We start from the raw sequence: 19486 nt of genomic DNA on the forward strand, positions 1-19486 counted from the left end.
GGAAGAAGAGACTCCTCCCTCCATAACTGCCATCCTCTGGCCCACGAGGGAGTTGACCAGGCAGGCCCAGATCCATCAGGGCTAGCTTGGAAAAAAGAGACTCCTCCCTCCAAAACTGTCATCCTCCGGCCTATGAGGGAGTTGACCAGGCAGGCCCAGTTCCATCAGGGCTAGTCTGAAGAAGAAGAGCTCTCCCTCCAGTCCATCTGCCTTGGTCCAGGCCTCAGAGGGAGAGAAGAATGCTGGACCTGATCCCCTCCCCCCCCTCACCATTCCCTTCTCCTTTTGTGTCGTGTCTTTTTAGATTGTAAGCCTGAGGACAGGGAACCGTCTATTATCCTCTATTGTAAGCCACCCGGATTCCCAGTGATTGGGCGGCATATAAATAAATCCTATTATTATTATTATTATTATTATTATTATTATTATTATTATTCATACAAAGGTTCCTGTGGATTCTCATTGTGCTGAGGTAAGCCTCAATCACTCCTAGCCCACAATCCCTACCAAACACAGTAAAAATGTAACCAGCCCAGCTGAATTCAAAGCCTTATTTACTTCTCAACACTATTAAGTAAGCAACATGATCAATTGAGGGTACACCCAAATAAATAAATAAATATCTGTTTTAGCCTCAGTAGATAACTAGGTATGCCCATACTGTGAAGTCGAAGGCTTTCATGGCTGGAATCCATAGTTTTTTGTGGGTTTTTCGGGCTATGTGGCCATGTTCTAGAAGAGTTTCTTCCTGTGGCTGGCATCTTCAGAGAATGCCCACAGATGCTGGTGAAATGTCAGAAAGAAACTCTTCTAGAACATGACCATATAGCTCAAAAAACCCACAACAAACTATGCCCATAGTTCAAGTGAACGGAGATTGGGTGAATTTGTTTTTGTCTTTAAAGGCCACCAATACTTACAAGGCTACAAGTCTCATAAGCCCTGGCTGCCCCCTTGGGACCAGAATTTTTGCAAGAACAAGTCATCACTAGGTTTCATTTCACCCTCACGTATTGTCAGGGCAAAACAGCTCTCGGCACACTGCCTGGAAGTGAGATTAGTGGTAGGAAATCACATTGGTCCAAAACACATTGCAAAAAGACTCCAGTTTCAGACCACTTTAACTGCCCTGGCTTAGTGCTAGGGACTTCTGGGAACTGTAGTTTTGTGAGGCATTTAACTTTCTGTGTCAAACACTAGTGCCACAATAAACTAGAATTCCCAGGATTTCCTAGCACTGACCCTGGGCAGTTAAAGCAGTCTCAAACTGATTTATTTCTGCAGTTTGTTTTGGACCATTGCTGTCATTGTGTGCCTTGAAGTCATTTCTGACATGGTGACCCTAAGGCGAAACTACTGTGGCGTTTTCTTGGCAATATTTGTTCAGAGAGTCTTTGCTTTTGCCTTCGTCTAAAACTGAGAGAGTGTGACTTTCCCAAGGTCACCCAATGGATTCCATGGCTGAGCAGAGATACAAACCCTAGTATCCAGAGTTGTAGTCCAGTAGTCAAACCACTACAACATACTGGCTCTACCCCTTTTAATATTATAATCCATTTACAACTGAATCAGAAGGCTGATTTTCTCTTGAACAGAATGCAAAAGTAGTAGTACTTTTGTATTTTTTTCAAGATAGAATAATTTTTTCTACCAAGTTTAAATGGATTGTGATATTGTCTGGGTTCTTTCCACACAATATCTCACTGCTACTGTTTTATCTTTCTGTAAAGAGGTATGGTTTTATGAGTAGTGACTTACCGGGCAGCTAAGGGCCGAAAGAGACTGGCAGCTTCAGCTGGCTTGGGGTGTGGTATTTACACATGGCATGCCCGCAAGTCACCCAGAAGTCACACTAGCAATTACATACCAGGTGGCTTCGGGGTGACTTGGGGTCCTGGCGTTTAGGTGCCACATGCCCCAAACCAGCTGGAAGCCAGCTGAAGCAGCAGTGGGATGGCTTCAATCCATCCCAAATAGGAGTGGCTTTCTGTCACTCCTATTTGGGCCAGATTCTGGCTGGATTGGGGCTGTGGCTATGGCCCCAACCTGGCTCTCTCTGGGGTCTTGATGCCACCCTTTCAGGTCAGTCTGTTTTGTCCCTGCATGTACCATACACTCTACCCTTTATAAAAGGCAAAAATATCATATATTTATTTATGTTTTAATCACTTTTCAAGTACAGTATGACTAAAACGCCTCCAGCTGTAACTTCTAAAAAAATATTTATTTAAAGATGTTACAGCACTATAACTGAAGAGCATTTCCATGCACCACTGTTTTAGCAAGGGGTTAATAGGAGTAATGAAAAGATTTTATTCCATGGTTTTTTACAACTGCTTAACTATTTTGAAGGTTAAATATTACAGCATTATCTGGATCAAGTACTCATTTACTTTAGCACTAAAAATGGATGATTAGCAATAAAGGCACTAATTTGTGTGTGTGTGTTCAATAATATTTAAAGTCTTGAAATTCTGAGTGAAATTACAGTGAACAAAGAACCAAGATTTGTTATTGCTTTGAATCTCTCTCTGGAAGTACCTTAGTTCAAATGTCACAAGGTTTGATCTTTCCTTATACTATATTTCAGTCTAGTTAGTCAGGCAGCACATACCCATTTTAAAAAGAGAATGCACTGGACTGCATCTAATCATTCTGAATAGTGACTGAGAAAAAGAAAAAAAATATGCTAGTCCATCATCTAGTCAGTAGGCTCTTATACTTTCCATCTTCCTAGTAGTGTGCCTCTCTTAAATGTACTTTAACTGTGCTTAACTATGTTATTATTGTTACATTTTGCTATTTAGCTATATATTCTCAGCCCTCCATATTCGCAGATTCTTTATCCATGGATTCAAACATTCATGGCTTGAAAATATTGAATAATATATAAATTCCCAAAAGCCAACCTTGATTTTTGTCATTTTATATAAGAGGCACCATTTTACTATGCCATTGTGTCTAGAACCAAATTCCAAGAGGATGAAGGTTGTTTGATATCTTCATAAACGAGATTACCCTGCTTAGAGCCTTGTATGCAGCTCCGGGCATACACGTATTGCCATGGATCTTGTACTTCCTTTGATGAAGAAAGTGGCTCATTGGGGGGATTATCAGGAGAAAGAAACTCAGTGTTACTTGTAGTTATATGGTTGTTAGAAGAGGAAGATGGAGAATGATTTTCAGTTAAGCATTTACAACATCTCTGATATATTTGATCTTGTTTCTTGGAATGAACAAGAGGCTTTTTATTTTGTGCAATGTATTGTGTTTAATGGGACTTGAGCATCCACAGAGTTTGGTATAATGGGGATTTGGGGACCAAACCCCAGCAGGGCCACAAAAGGCCCACAGTTTGTCAAAGTTTATGGAAGTACTAATAAAATTAAGTCCAAAGTTCATCTTGTGATGATACATTTATCAGGCCAACCAGAAGGTGCAAAATATATTACTCAAGCTTTCAGTGCTCACAAGTGTCTTCATTAGACAAATATGTTTTTAAGGGCATGGGGGGAGGAGCCATAGTGTTGGAATCACAGCCTCTATAATTTTGGTTATCATGTTGTATAAGATGTGTCTGTGGAAATAAAACATTAGGTCACACACCATGAGTTGACTGAGAACAAACGCAGTAAAACAGAGACAATAAAGTGCTAATTAGAGGTTCTAATGTGGATGCAGAGTTTGAAAACGTTACTTTTTAACTAGTTGAAATGGCTATGCTGTCTGAGGCCAGCCAGAACCATAGACCAGAAAAATAGCTTTTTCAAACTCTGTATTGATATAACAAAATAACTTTATTGACAGGTGCCAAAGAAAATCTACTCTGCTCCACTTCAGTGTTGTATATGTTTATAGTGCAATTACATCTTCGAGTATGTGATTTTCCATATCCATACAACTATAGCAAGGGGAGAAAATGTTAAATTTTGCATGCTTGAGGTTCTATTCATGGAGTATAATAAAGGTCACGAGGTCCTTCTGACGGTGGGTTAGGGTGAAGCATATAGGAGGAGCTTGTGATGAATGGAGCTGAAAGACATGGGAACAAAGACATGAAAGGTGGGGGGGGGATTCCATCTTAGAAGTGGAGGAGAGTTGAAATACTGTACATCTATTTTTGTGAGTCATTAGCTACTAGTGGTAAAATAATTCTAAGCTCCAGTTTCATCTTTTCTCATACTTACTGGGCACATGAAAACCATTTTAAGTTTTGCACTTAGAACGTTAAAACAATTCCATAATGTCTTTAAGCAGTAAGCCATTCTTAAAAATGCTCTCAGTCCCCCAAAATCCCAAACTTCAAAGTTTAGTGCATGGACTGGAGGACTTGTGGCCTTCTACTTGTTTGACTGCAGTTCTCATGCAGGCTAGGAGTGATGGAGTTTGGTTCATTAATATCTGGAGGGATAGAAGTTGCAAATAGATATGCTAGTGGGTCTTGGTGCAGAAATTATAAAATTGATTTCTAGAGAAAGAAAATAAAAGAATTGGAAAGCAGCCATTTGGACTCCCATTCTGCATGGATTCATTGTTCTCCCCTGATGTACCTGAGGCATGTAGGAAGGCACCTTTGACATAGTAGATGTAATTGCCATTTAGAACTTTAAGTCAAAACCAGAACATGCATTGTGTCTACAAAAAACATACTTGTTTGTAAAGCAAGAAGGGAAATAAATCTTCTGTATGTCCCAAAGGATGTCTGAGAAGAGAAGTAGTCATTAAAAGCCACTTAGTTATATAAGTACTGTATCATGTTGCTGTGAGAAACCTCCATTTGATTGGCCAATAAAACAGGTTTGGTAAATCCTTTAAGTACTGAGTTGGACAGTGCAATATAATACCAGTAGGTATATTACAAGGATTACAAAGTTTCTGAAATGATCACCTGGGGACATCTGGAGTCCTGGTTGTCAGTGGTAGTTCATTTCACTTCATGTGTCAGGTGTTATATCATATCACTTTTCTGCTGCCCTGAAATTTTATAGATTGTGCATCTGTTTGATCTCTGTGTGCTTCTTTGAAAAGAAGACTCATAATGAGTGAAAAATTAGTAGTAGGTATTTTTTTAAAAAAAAGATTGATTTAAAAAGTGTTTTATTTGCAAACAACATGCTACAAAAATATGAGCAGAAATTGAATATAAGAAATCTGAAGAGAAATCATTCATAATTCAGTTTGGCATAACTTTTATAACTGGTTTCTTTTTTACTTGAGTTATTACTATTTTATACCCTATATTTTAAGTTGCTCAAACTCATGTACTAGCAGTCACTGTGCACATATTCTACAGGCAATAATCATTAATTTTAAATCAGTATGTTCATTTTCTTCTCATATTTACTGAAAATGGAAACATACCAGCTTTGATCCTAAGTTGCTTCTAAGGAAGGGTATGAAACCATCCATTAAGAACCCAAGCCCTCCCTCCAGTCCATCTCCCCTGATCCAGGCCTCGGAGGTAGAGAAGAACTGCTGGCCCTCATCCCCTTCCCCACCACCACTCCCTTCTCCTTCTGTGTCGTGTCTTTTTAGATTGTAAGCCCGAAGGCAGGGAACCATCCAATTAAAAAGATTGTATGTACAGCGCCGTGTAAATTTACAGCACTTTATAAATAAAGGTTAATAATAATAATAATAATAATAAATCCTTCTTCATCTGCAGACTGTCCCACAAAGACATCATATCTTAAACAGTTTCTATGGGTTCTCAAAATTTTGTGGGGATTTTGTGGGCACATTGAAAAGAGAGATGAAAAGCCATATCTCATGAGTATGAATTCCAGTTCACAGAAGGAAAGTTAGGAGTCAAGCAACTGTATGCTTAATCTATAAAGAGAATAAAAGTCTATTTGTTTTTAAAATTTATGATAAATATACATTGAAATTATCCCTGACTTCCTGTAGTTTTGAGAAGTTAGTGAACTAAAATAATTTCTTAAATCCCAATTATTAAATAAAGCTGATTTAAAGCCTGATTTAACTAGCATTAACATCATAAAAGTTCACAACATGAAGTTGCTCCTGTTTTTCTTTACTTTACATCACATTGTGAAATGCAATGAAACAGAAGTGTAATTGTATCCAAATTGCAGGGTAGGAGATACACAACTGATCCTCTCTGATTACTAATTAATTTTGTACTGAATTAATGGCACTAAGCTATGACACTGGATTTGGGACATCTTACTTGTGAAACATGTGCTTTCCAATTGAAATATAGGGACAGTACAGACTGGCACAATACGCCAGCTTCCTGGTGGCTTGGGGCATGACATATGCATGCCTCAATGCCATCCCGACACTGGCGTTATGCTGCTCTGTTGCCCACAGGGTAGGCAGGTTTTGGTGCACTAGTGGTTCAGCATTTTGATGCTACATGCCACAGGAGTGCCGAAAAGCCATGGTGGCGGCAGAAAAGATGGCGTTTTTCCAGCACAAAAAGGAGTGGCATTTTGCTGCTTCTTTTTGCGCTGGAAAAAGCCAGATTGGGTCCCCAGAGTATGGTTGCTTTAGCCCTGATCCAGTTATCAAAGGGGCGGCATCAAGCTGCCCCTTTAGGGCCTTCTGTTTCAACCCATATACTGTTACATGTTGTAAATTGGATTTTTGTCCAGTTAAATGTTGTGCCTAGTTCTACCCTGGAAAACAAGAGAACAGACAAGGAAGGCAATTTCAACATTTTTTCTTCTTCCTCAGAATCCCATTGTATTCTAGGCTAGATTGAATGTAGCAGGAGTTGTATAACCAAGCTAGCTGTATTTCTGTTCATTTACACATGCTTCATGCCAGGGTTCCATATGATGGGGAGTTCCTACTCAAGAAAAGCAGGATCCTCCTTTACAAATATTCCTTCAATCTTTGGACAGGGAGTGGACAAAATGCAGCATGTGTACCATATGTGACCCCCAGAACCATTGTTGTTGCTGTTGTTTGTATCTGGCCTTTCTCCCAAAATTGTTATTCGAGGCATCTTATAATTTAAAAACACAATATAGCTTTAAAAATATAAAAAGTGAAAATTAAAATAGAATTAAACTTTTGAAAAATGTTTGCCTCAGAGGAAGGCAATGGCTAACCTCCTCTGAACAATGGCGGGTTACAGACCGCCTATTTGGGGCGGGCTGTACCCGCCCTTTTCCCCGGTGTATCGGGGCCTCAGCTGCCAGAACGGCAGCCGCTGCGGCCCCGATCCGCCGCTTTTCAGGCTGTGGGGAAGCGGCAAAACGCCGCTTCCCCGCAGCCTGAAAAACTCCACGGCGGCAGGGAGGGGGAGAAAGGGGCCGCTTGGCCCCTTTCTCCCTTGCTTCGCTGGGCGAAGCCATCTTCACTAGGCACCCTGGCGAGGAGCAAGGATGTCACATCCGCGCCGCCCCATATAGAGGCGGCATGGCCGTGACGTCTTCACGGTGGCGGCTGTCTGGAACGGCCGCCATCATTTTTTACACGAGGAGCGCATATTAGGGTTAGGGAGGTGCGGAAGCACCGCACCTCCCTAACCCTAGTATGCGCTCTGCGCGTACTTTCATGGCGGTGTGTAACCCGCCAATAAGACCTTGTGATAGTTTCATCATAGGGTCACCATAAGTGAGAAATGATTTGAAGGTACACAGCAGCAGCCAAAACTACATTTTCAAAGCAAAACATATTTCTTATGTTGAAAAAATTGTTGTGTGTCCTCAAGTTGTTCCCAACTGACTATTCCATCATAGCTTTTTCTTGGCAGGGTTTATTCAGAGGTTTGTCATTGCCTTCCTGTCTGAGAGAGGGTGTCCAAGGTCATTCAGTGGGTTTCCATGAGTGAGTGGAGATTTGAACCCTGACCTCCCAAATTCCAAGTCCAACATTCAAAGTACCATATCATCCTGTCTGTGCAGCCTAAATACCAAGGCCAAATCCATTGAACCAATTAAAATAGGCCTACAAACTGATCAGGCTTACAATAAATGTTGACTTGCCATTCAGTAATTGAGTCAGCCTGTTCTAGTTGGGATTACCAATTGGATTTAGGCCCAAAGCTCCATTTTTCTTATTTTCTACAGGTTGAATTTCACTTATCCGAAATGCTTGGGAGCAGAAATGCTTTCGATTTTGGGTTTTGGGGGGACTTATGTATTTGTAACCTGTATTTATATATATGTACATAATGAGATATCTTGAAGATGCACCCAAGTCTAAAATGAAATTCATTTATGTTTCATATACACCTCATGCGTATAACCTGATGGTAATTTTATACAATGTCTTTAATAATTTTGAGCATGAAAAATAGTTGGTGTATATTAAACCACCAGAATGCCAAGATGTCACTATTTCAGCCATCATGAAAAAAGTTTTGGTTTTTAGAATATTTTGGATTTCCAGATAAGGGAGATTCAGAGGCTAAACAGACTGGCCAAAAGGGTCAGTGTCAGAGTGGAGCGGGGGTGTGGAGGCCACATGCTCTGACTCCACTCCCAAGCTGCCATCATGCTGCCCAGCCTACCACACAGAAAGTGGCATTATGGTGCTCCTTTGGCACAGTGTTCAGATGCCACACTCCAAAAGGAGCACTGGAAAGTGCCGTCGCAGCAGCAAGGGCGGCTTTTTGCCAGCTCCAAAAGGAGTGACTTTCTGCCACTTCTTTTGGAGCTGGCAAAGCACTGGATCGGGGCTGTGGCATGTGGTTGCTGCAGCCCTGATCCAGTGCAGAAAGGGCTGGCATGACAACCTCCCTTTAGGGCCATCTGTTTAGGCCATCAATCTGTATTTTTAGTATATTCTTGAACCAGTAGTGTCTTGAATAAATGAAACATGGTTAAATTTACCAATTCCGATAGTGTTTATGCTCCATCATGAGGAAGATAATTCATATTTGGAGCAGTAGCAAATGTAGACACTCATTTGTATTAACTGCTCATATAATTTGGATTATATGGATCACAATGATTATATCCATTTCCAGTTGAGCTCTACTATTTGCATGTGACTGGAGCTGAGGATAAGCAACTCATGGCCCACCAGATAATATTGGGTTGCAATTCCCAGCAGCCCTATACAACTTGCATTCCCATTGTAGGAAATTATAGGAGTTGCAGTCAACAACAAAGGGCATGAAGATGTAGCTTGGTTTGAAATGAACACATTTACATAAGTTTATATAACTTGTTTCTTTGCTCTGGAAAGATTCTATAGAAAATAGTAAACTGTGAGTCTTCTTCCCTTTTATTTTAGGTATGACTTTGTAGAAGTTGAAGAGCCTAGTGATGGAAGTATTTTAGGACGGTGGTGTGGTTCTGCTGCTGTTCCAGGCAAACAGATTTCCAAAGGGAACCAAATCCGGATTAGATTTGTTTCAGATGAATATCTTCCTTCTGAACCTGGATTCTGTATTCATTATACCCTTCTTACATCAGTAAGTAATATCAGTTTTTTTATACCTCTTAGATTTTCAAAGGCATAAGGACAGAGGAAGAAATGTTCTTTTTATAAATAGCAATAATGTTTGTTGTGTAATTATTTTTATTTTAAAACCATCAAGAATTATTCACAACATAGTATTGGAGTACTGAATATAATTTAAAGTAAGCTTTCTTGTTGTACAATTGATGATAGTTTTTCCTGGTACACATCCTTTCACTCACTCATATTCTTTCTTGCAAAGAAGAGGTCTTTTGATTTTTCTCTGTACAGAAGGGAAGGCAACTTTGAACAAATTTTAAAAGGGAAATGAAGTGAAATGCATCAAAATCTCTTCCCCATCTATTATTTCTCTGTTCTTGATTACAGCCACCAGAATCACCCTGTAGTTTTGTCACCTAGACCAAAGATGGGAAACATGCAGTCCTCAGGCCCTCCAAGCAGTTTTAGCCACTAACTGATCCCTACAGGACTCCCATGCTTAGGATTGCCATGTTAGGACTATTCTAGATCCTTAAATTTGAGGTTCAAAATCGGAGACCTGGGGCAGCCCCTTGTTGTGTTAGAGGAGACAGCCCCTAATGATGTTATAAGGGACAACCTTGCTGATGTCTTTAATCATGATACATTCATGCCAACTACAACTGACATTTTATACTAGTCAAAGATAAAAATATCAAGTCTGAAAAATATAATGCATTAATGAAGACAATGCGAAATCCTGCACCTTGCCCAGAGGATTGAATCTGTATATATGGTCCACATGGAATCTTTGGAGGTTTTTTTTTAATCACTAGTTTGTTAAAAACAGAAGTAGATTTCTGGCAAATTTGGTTTGTGAATGTTGTTTAGGCATTTAGGGCAGACTGTGTGGTTCTAGAAGGGTCCCAGAGGAGAAAATTGCACTCTGGATGCACCACAGTTGTTCATCCCAGATTTGGAGGATTGGACCTGTCTGAGAATGGAGCAAGTTTCTTTTTCTAAATTAGCCCTTTTTGTGAATCATGGAGGTTTTGTCATTAAATGTGAAAATAATAAGACATACTTCTGCATTATTTATACAGAAAAATGTGAAGACATAAGCTTTCACCTTTGTGGAGGGGCATTGTTTAGGTGGTGATTAAAGGCTGTGAGAAGGATCAAAGGAAATAGTGGCCAATGCACCAAAGGACTGTTTTGTTTTGTTTTTGAAACAATGTGTAATCTATATTGAAACTAGTAAGATTTGTTGCTATTTTTAGCTCATAATACTGTACCAAAAGAAATGTTGGGATTCAGTAATGTACTTTTGCTGATGAAAGGTGTTCCATCAGTGGAATTAGAAGGGACAATTGCCCCTCTTTACATACACACAATCTCCCTTCTACTAGAATTTCTCCTTGTCACTTCCCATTCCCAGTCTTTTGTACTGCCCTAAAATATATTTCACAGGGATTTCCTAGCCCTCTTGAGCAGATGTTGAAGGTGAAAAGGGTCTTGTAGCAAGTGGGAAAATCTCAAATTCCAAATACCCTTTTGGTTCATAGTCATAATAATAAAGTTAACTATAAATATGTTTAAAATTAATCTCATTCTATCACACTGAAGGTAACAGGAATGTATATTCCCCCACCCCCATTTTAAGAAGAAAAGAAATCTTGCATCATTCAAGGTATAGTCAGCTAAGAAATATGAAATCCAGGATCGGTAGAACAAACTTTCTCAAACTGTGAGGTCCTCTACCAGTTAAGATGGATGTCAGAGCAGACATGCTTTGTTCTCAAGAATCTTTCCTCTGATTCCATGCCTTCGTTTTTTATGTGCCCGGGGACAGTTAGTGTTTGATCAGTAAAGGGGAACTCTGAATATGCTAAGAAGCATATACATGGACCAAGTAGAAAAGGTTAACTTTTAGTTCCTAATGTCTAGGTAGAATTTACAGAGAGTTTAAAAGGAGGACACTAAGTAGAGAGAATTTGAGAACTACTACTGTGGAGGTAAAGCTGTTATTATATTACTATTTCTTTTTTTTTAAAAAAACAACAACCTACTGGATCATATTCTTATAAATAGGCACTGAGTATTGAAACAATCCTCATGTTCTCCAAGATGAAAGACTGAATGGATTAGAAGACAGACATTGTTTGAAGAGAAATGAAGTAAAAATGAAATAGAACAGTGCAAGCTTGTGTTTGTTTTTGGAACCCACACAGAGTGAAAGGGACATCTTAGGCCTCTTTCAGAAGCCCTTTTTGTTTAATTCTGAAGTAATTTATTTAAATTTAGTAAACTATTTTAAAGAACCAACTTTTTTTGTTGATTAAGCATCTGAGGTAATTCAGACTAGACTCAGTCCAAACAAAGGAAGAACTGAGCAAAGCTGTTCCCTAAAGCGAAAGTCATTTTGAAGTGAAAATGTATCTTTATTTTTGCCAGTGTGGAAGCGCTATACTGTACATGCCCAAATACTGAGCAGATCTCATCTATTTGCATGCAATAGTACTGTCATGAAATGAAAAACTGAAATAACTATGTGTGTGTGTATGTGTGTGTGTGTCCTTGGGTTGCTGGCATTTAATCAGTTTGTAGTTCTGGAAATGACACTTGGAATATCCAGGTCTGGGAAAGCATTGTTTTATATCCTGTAAAATATACTGATATACCTAGCTATTGCATTTATGCAATCATATTACACCTTGGGCTATATAACAGTACTTTTGCATCAAAGTTCCTTGGGTATGCAAGAAGGGAAGTGACTTGCCAAAAACTGATATTAAGAAAGCCTACCCCAAATCTCCCTGATACTGATATAATTTACATAGCAACTATATGCTATGTAAACAAACCTGATAAAAGATTCCAGTTTGGGTCTGGGTAATATTCTTTTTAGCGACTTGTTTAGTTTAAATTATGTCAGTTACAAGCTTGGCATAGAACACCCAGTGTAGTAAAGTCTATTGTTACTTGGGGGGAGCGGGTGAATGGGACACTTGATGCCTGAGGTGCCATTAAGGAATGCATGACTGATTGCCAAAGGAGTTATTAATTATTCAGGGCAATGAGAACAAAGCCGCTCCAGTTGAAGCTAAAGTTGGGGGTGACTATATCCCCCACCTCGTCTATCTTGGCACCTGGGAGTATGTCGTTTGTCATTCAGAATTATGCCAAAATTTCTTTACAACAAACTCACTTTACCCTCTCCCATAGAAGCTGAGATAGAAGGTGGAAATTCAAGAAGCTTTTCAGTGACCACCCTAATTTGAAGTGCATTTTGTCAGATGTTTAGAGCTTTGTATATGTACCAGACATTCACTCTGGGAGATAGTAATTTTGCAGCAGGTAGTTATTATTGGCTTAAGAAACATTTTTTTAAACCTGAGGCAAGTGAAGCTGTTTTTTTTTCAAACTTGGTTGTTGTTGTTTTTAAGTTTGAATTGGAGATTTGGTATCAACAATTCCTGATTAAGTAAATTCCATTCTGTGATAAATCTAGGTGGTATACACATTGACTTTTGTGAAGCTTTAATTGGCCTATCCTTAAAGTAGCATAGTGGTCTGTAAATCCGTGGGGGGAGGAAATCATAAATTTAAATTCTATATTTCAGAGTTTGAAAACATTGGCATGCTTCTCCCACCTCCCAAATAAATGAAACCCATATCATACTGAATACATTGAACTCTACAGAGCTTGACGCTACTTTTAAAAAGTAATTATTTACAGTTCTGAGGCCTAGAAAACAAGTAGTAACTGTCATAATTAAAAAGTTTACTTTGCTATTTGTTGAGAATAAGTAAATGTTTCAGGTATTTTTTTAAAAGTGTCAATACTATAATGCCATAAGTTGGAAATGACTTGAAGGCAACCAATGATAACAACGATGGCTACAATGTACCAACTTCTACAACAAAACACATTCTCCTCTTGTTCACGTTGTCATTGCCTTAACATCTACAAAGTTTTCCTATTTCAGCCTTTAAACCACAGTAGTTTGACAAAGGGGTTAGTTACAGGTAACCAATTATTTCTCACTAGTTACTTCTAGGTTTTAGTCATAGCGTGCAATCACAGCATACATATTTCCACACATAGTGTATATATCAGTCAACTAGTCATGCCCATAGGTACGGATATGTTACATACCTTTGTAGTCCAATTCATTATTAAAGCTCTTCTGCAGAATTCTGTTTAGTCAATATTTATCCCTCCCCCCAGACACAGAGACAGTGGTCAAGATCCTATATCTCTGTGTAGCTCCATATGCACAGTCCCCACAGTATGGCAGGTGTTAAGCGTCAGGAGGGGGCCCCTGACAGGAGGAAGGAGAGAGGCAATTCAGGTCATGGAGAAGCAGTTGATCTATGTTCAGTGGATGAGAATTTTTATTTTAGAGCACCTCCCCTTACGTTGAGGAGCCTTGAGCAGCCAGATCTCCATCATGTGAATCTCCCTCCCATGCACCCCCTTTAAGGAAGAAAACATATTTTGAACAGTACTCTGCAAATAACTCTCTCATGTATTCATCTCCAGGCCAGGAGTTCAGAAAGATTTTGAAGTGGAGGAGCCATTCTTCCTCCCTGTACCCTTCTGCTGGCCAAATGATATTTGCAGGCCATGAACCCTGGGGTCATTGATTTTCCAACCAAAGCAGCAGCTGAAAAAACTTAGCATGGCAGTCAGACAAGGAAGCCATATTTGCCCTTCCTTCCATATACAAGCAAGGCCCTAGAAAGAGCAAAATGTGCTCAGCTGTTACTTATAGGTGCAACCTCTGAGGCTGGGCTCAAAAGGTGTTTGTCAAGCCTCAGTGAGTGTAGCTGCTATCACCCATCATTCCTCTTCACATCTTAAGAAGGTGGAGGAAAAACAGAGCTCTCTAAGCTGGCATTTCCCTCAAACAATTATAATTTCTCCTTCTCTCCCCTCCCCCCAAAAAACATGAGTCACTAATAGTCTAACATGATGTTCAAGGAGAGGAAATATGTACAGTATTTTTCATAAAATCAACCATAATGTTATAACCATGAAGTCTAAGTATGTAGTAATAATTGCCTGTATAGGAATTTACCTAATTTTATTTTTTTAGGAAATCATCTTTATTTTATTTATTGCACAACAATCCAGACTTTGAATTTCTCAAAGGCGCTAGTAAAGACTCATGATATGCTGTTGTAGATCAAAATTCAGTATCAGGCAAGGGTTTTTTTCAGCAGGGAATTTTAAGTAAAGGAAAAACCACCTTCGGTATCAGGTATCTGACTAATCCACAACCAGCTTAAAAAGCATAACTGTGAGACTAGTTATGTTTTCCAAAACAGACTTTGACCAAACCCTGTTGTTACTCATGGCAATTGATTATATGGGTATACTGTGTTTAGGACTAATCAACATACTTATCCACTTATATTCACTACATTTATAGACTCTAAGCAATTCCTCTTTACATGTTGCAAGATGTTTTAAGTCAACACTGTTCTCTAACTAATTCTGTAATTTAAAATAATTGGGCTACTAATTAGTTGGTAATTGATTGCTACTCAGACAATAAGAGTTACTTTTCAGCATGGCACAGTCATTGCTTAAGAAAAGGAATGAAAATAAAGTATTTATGATAAAATAACAATCCATATTATCTTTGAGGTCCTTTCAGGGGAGACTGGATATATAATAGAAATGAAATAATAAATACTGATCAGTAGATGAAAGATCAAAGAATGAGGCTTTATCTGATTATCAGCCCAAGTGAGTAAAAGCTCCTGATTTGCTAAACACAGCTTTGGAAATGAAAAATACTTGGCATATTATACCATCATAGAGTAGCTCCAGGCCAAAAGTCTGGCCACAGATAGATTAATGCTTAGATACTGAGCTGGTGAGGGAAATTTTCTTGCTGCTCAGGAGATTGGGGGGGGGGGGGCAGAATATAGAATTCCCATATTTCTACATTGTGTGAGTTCTGCTGATATTATACAAAAATGGGAGTGTGAGCTGGCATCTAACTCTCTCACTGTTCACAAATGCTCAGACGACATGAGATAAGCTATATAAACTATATGATCAAGAGAGATGCTGCTGAAAAGCTGCCTCACTGAAATATTTAAAACTGTACTAACTTTCCATTTGTATAATTTGTCTTGCATGCTTGGAGCCAAAGCATGCACTTCTGATATAGATCAATCCAGACCATAATTTTTCTCCAAACCATAAATGTGAATTATAGAAAGATGTATTGTATGAGATGAGTAACACAATAAAACTAGTCACACAGCATAGAGAAAGGTTTTAAAAACCTGCTTTGCTTGTTGGTCTTAAGAAATCTGCAAATTGGGTTAATGGTACAAATAAAAGTGCATTGATTTTAGAATACAGTAGAGCTACATTCTCGGACATATTATAGAAACATGACTCTACAGGTAGTATTGAACTGAATGACTTTCTACAGAAGTTTACCATAGAGTGACACTGGAGGACCTAAAGTTTCCTAGCAAGAAGCAATATTTTTCGAATTGGGTTAGTGAAAGAGCAAGGGGCTAGTCCAGCCTGCTATCAATACCACAGCCACCCCGCCACTGAGAGAGCAAGAGGGAAAAGTGAGGGGCTAGCTCAGCCTACCACCAATGATGACAACCAACTGCTGAGAGAGTGAGAGGGAAGAACAAAGGGCTAGACCAGCCCATCATTGATTCCACAACTGACCCACTGGCAGGAGTGGGGGGAAGAGTGAGGGAAAGAGTGAGGGGCTCCCCCAGCCCACCATCGATGCCACAGCCACTCAGTCTCCAAGAGAGCAAGTGGGAAGAGCAAGGGGCTAGTCCAGTCCACCATCAACACTACAGCTACCCAGCTACATTCAATGTGGGGTACAGGGGAGGGGGAGAGACGGAGCAAGAAAAGGCAAAAGTAACAAAGTAAGAGGAAACAATGTCAGCTTAAAAAATGAGGGGGGGGCTGAGCAGAATCTGATAAAGGGGCACTCTAAGCTCCGTCGATGCAGCCATGCCACCCAAGGACAACAATAAGGACAAGGACCGTGTCAACAAATTTGGAGGGAAGGTCAAGAAGAAGAAGTGGTCCAAAGGGAAAGTGAGGGACAAGCTGAACAACCTGGTCCACTTCAATAAAGCCACCTACGACAAGCTCTGCAAGGTGGTGCCCAACTACAAGCTCATCATGCCGGCCATAGTCTCCGAGAGGCTCAAGAGCCAGGGATCTCTGGCCAGAACCACCCTTCAAGAGCTCCTTAGCAAAGGTCTGATCAAACTCATTTCCAAGCAGAGAGCCCAAGTCATCTACACCTGAAACAACAAGGGAGGAGGTGTGTTGGCTGCTGCGGAGGATGCATAAAAAGGCTCACATGGATTTTAGCCTTTTCTGTTTATTGATAAAAATAAAATAATTTCAGATCCTTTAAAAATTGAGGGTGGAATGAGCAGAATGGGACAGGCTGAGGGAGAACAGAGAACTTGATGGGAGATGTAATATGGGATGACAGTACTGAGGGGGCTGAAGGTTGGTGAATTTGGATATAAACATAAAGTTGACCACTACTGGGCAGCAGTGGTAGTGGAGGGTGATGATCCTGGTGGAGGATCTCTTAGAGACAACAGCAGTGAAACCACAACCAACACAAATTTGTCCTGCATGCATAGGGAGGCAATGGTGAGCCCACTGCAGAAACCCCTCACTTAAAAATGCTGTGATGATACAATCCAGAAACAAGATGTGGTGACAGAACACAAGGGAAGTGCTAAAAGGGCAGAGCAGAACAGAATCACTAATAGGGATGTGACAAAGGCACAACAAAACTAAAGTAGAAGGGAAACCAAGCAGCAGACATGTTCAGAAGTGAAAAGAGTGTCAAGAGCTCCAACAGACATGTTATAGGACCATGGGATGTGAGAATTGGGAGGGAAGCTAGACCTAGGGGTTTATCACACGGGAGGGAAGCACACAAATCCCATGGATAAATGGGGCTTAAACCCGGGAAAATCCCACAAGATCTGGATTGTTTTTGGATGACATCACTCGAATTAAGCATTAACACAACATTAACCCATGCAAAAAGTGGCAAAATCACACCACTTATTAACTTCAGGATTTCCTCTAAGTTAAATAGTGGTGACATTTTGCTGCTTTATTTTGCCACTTTTTGTACAGGTTAATGTTGTGTTAATGCTTAATTCACTCTTGCAGGATTTTCAGTGAAAGTATTCACTGAAGGTGAGTTTTAGGAGGCAACTCATTCTTTTGTAAGATAACATTACAGAACATGAAAGAACATGAATAAAGGGAAATGACACCAGCACAAAGCCTGAAACTCTCTTAGAACACACATGCCTTCAAGGTTATTTGGAATGAATGTATGGGTATATTGAAGGCATAAATATTTCTGTGCTTGGAAACAAATATTTTCACTTGAAATTTAAAACATAAAGAGAGCTAGAACTTCAGCAGAATAGTTGTTTAATTTTGTTAATTTTAGCATTGCCTGGATTATCTGTTACTCTTTTTAGTCATAATACGTACTGCTAAATTGTATTTTTTTTTAATTGCTGAGCTGTCTCTGTTCCAGACTCAGCAGCTTGCTTGGTAAAAATAAGACCACTGGAATAATAAGCTCTCTGATTTTGGCCAGTATTTGTTATTAAATCAATTAGACCTAAAACTGTTCTCAGTGAAAGAATATATGCACTTTGTAAAGGTCCCAGGTTCAGTCCCTAGTGTTTCCACATAAGGATAAGAAGAAATCTTGCCTGAAAACCCAGAGAACTTTTGAGGTCAATGTGGCTACTACTGCATATTAGTGGTCTGAAACTTGCTAGTGACAGCTGGAGAAAGTTTGCAACTGAAAGCAAGAATGATATTATGACATTTTAAAATCCCACATGAAATGTTAAGTTCATCAAAACATCAGAGCATCATAGAGTAAAATTCTTGAAACTTAATGGCTTGTTAGTTTAGGGAAATAATTTCTGTCCTGCGTGAAATTAGTATGTGAAACTAATGTGTAAGGAAACTTGGCAGTAAACAATCTTGTCTATGGGTCTACTCTACTCTAAGATGGAGAGAATAGTTGAAAATATTGAGAAAATGGTTGTGTGTGTGTCCTCAGGACTGTGGTGGCCCAGATCAGGTCTGGGCCTGTGCATTTGCCATGGTTCTGGCTGGAACTATAGTAGTCTGGGCTGCTGTAAGGAATGGATTATATCCACTCCTTTTTGACCCAGTTCTTCTTCCTTGGCGTGGTGGCAGCATGGCTTCTGGCTATATTCTGGACGCATGCATCATCTAAATGCCATGCCCCCAATGAGGTCCGAAACCACACAGTTTTGCTTCTGTGTTTGGGGCCTAAGTTTCTTCTTGAAGGTAGGAATGAGTAATTTCAGCAGTTTTCTTCTACTGCAAGCAAGTCTTTGAAATCCATGCAGTTTTCAAAAGTGATTTGCAGTACAGCACTTATTCTGTGCAAAATTCACATGTAGTTATTTGTGCACAAAACAAAAATTTTGCACAGGAAATAACATTTCTACATTGAAAATTAAATGTCAAAGAATAGTTTCAAAGTAGAACTATTATTATTTTTGTTGTTGTTGTTAATTGCATTTGAGTTGATTTTGACCCCTACATGTGAGAGACTTCCAGGTCACCCTGTCATCAACTGCCCTGCTCAACCTCTGCAAACTCATGGCTGTGGCTTCTCTGATTGAGTCTAACCATCTGGACTGTGGTCTTCCGCTTTTCCTACTGCCCTCCACTCTACCAAGCATTGTAGTCTTTTCTAGTGAGTCCTTTCTTCTCGTGGTATGGCCAAAATATGATAACCTCAGAACAGTCATCTTTGTTTCCAGGTAGAAGTCCAACCTGATCCACTCTAGGATGCATCCATTGATCTTTTTAGTGGTTCATTTTAGTGATCCATTTCACAGAGGAACAAGATATCAGATTAAATTACTTTAGTCAAAGATTTGCCAAAAAATAATAATTTTTGCCAACGTACCCTCAAATTGAAGTAAATTCAAATATCTGTAAGATCTTTGATTTCAGTCCATTGAAGAGATGATAATAATAATAATAATAATAATAATAATAATAATAATAATAATAATAATA

General features: G+C 39.4%; 1 protein-coding gene across 1 annotated transcript in view; it reads left to right on the forward strand.

Moving 5' to 3' along the window:
• The window catches only part of PDGFC (platelet derived growth factor C), a 161445-nt gene that overhangs the window by 116670 nt on the left and 25289 nt on the right, over window positions 1-19486 (forward strand). Inside the window, exon 3 of the mRNA XM_042470110.1 lies at window positions 9214-9394. Coding sequence (XP_042326044.1) covers window positions 9214-9394 — 181 coding nt within the window. The remainder of the gene's footprint in view (window positions 1-9213; window positions 9395-19486) is intronic.

This window comes from Sceloporus undulatus, chromosome 5, assembly GCF_019175285.1.
Source record: "Sceloporus undulatus isolate JIND9_A2432 ecotype Alabama chromosome 5, SceUnd_v1.1, whole genome shotgun sequence".
NCBI lineage: Eukaryota > Metazoa > Chordata > Lepidosauria > Squamata > Phrynosomatidae > Sceloporus > Sceloporus undulatus.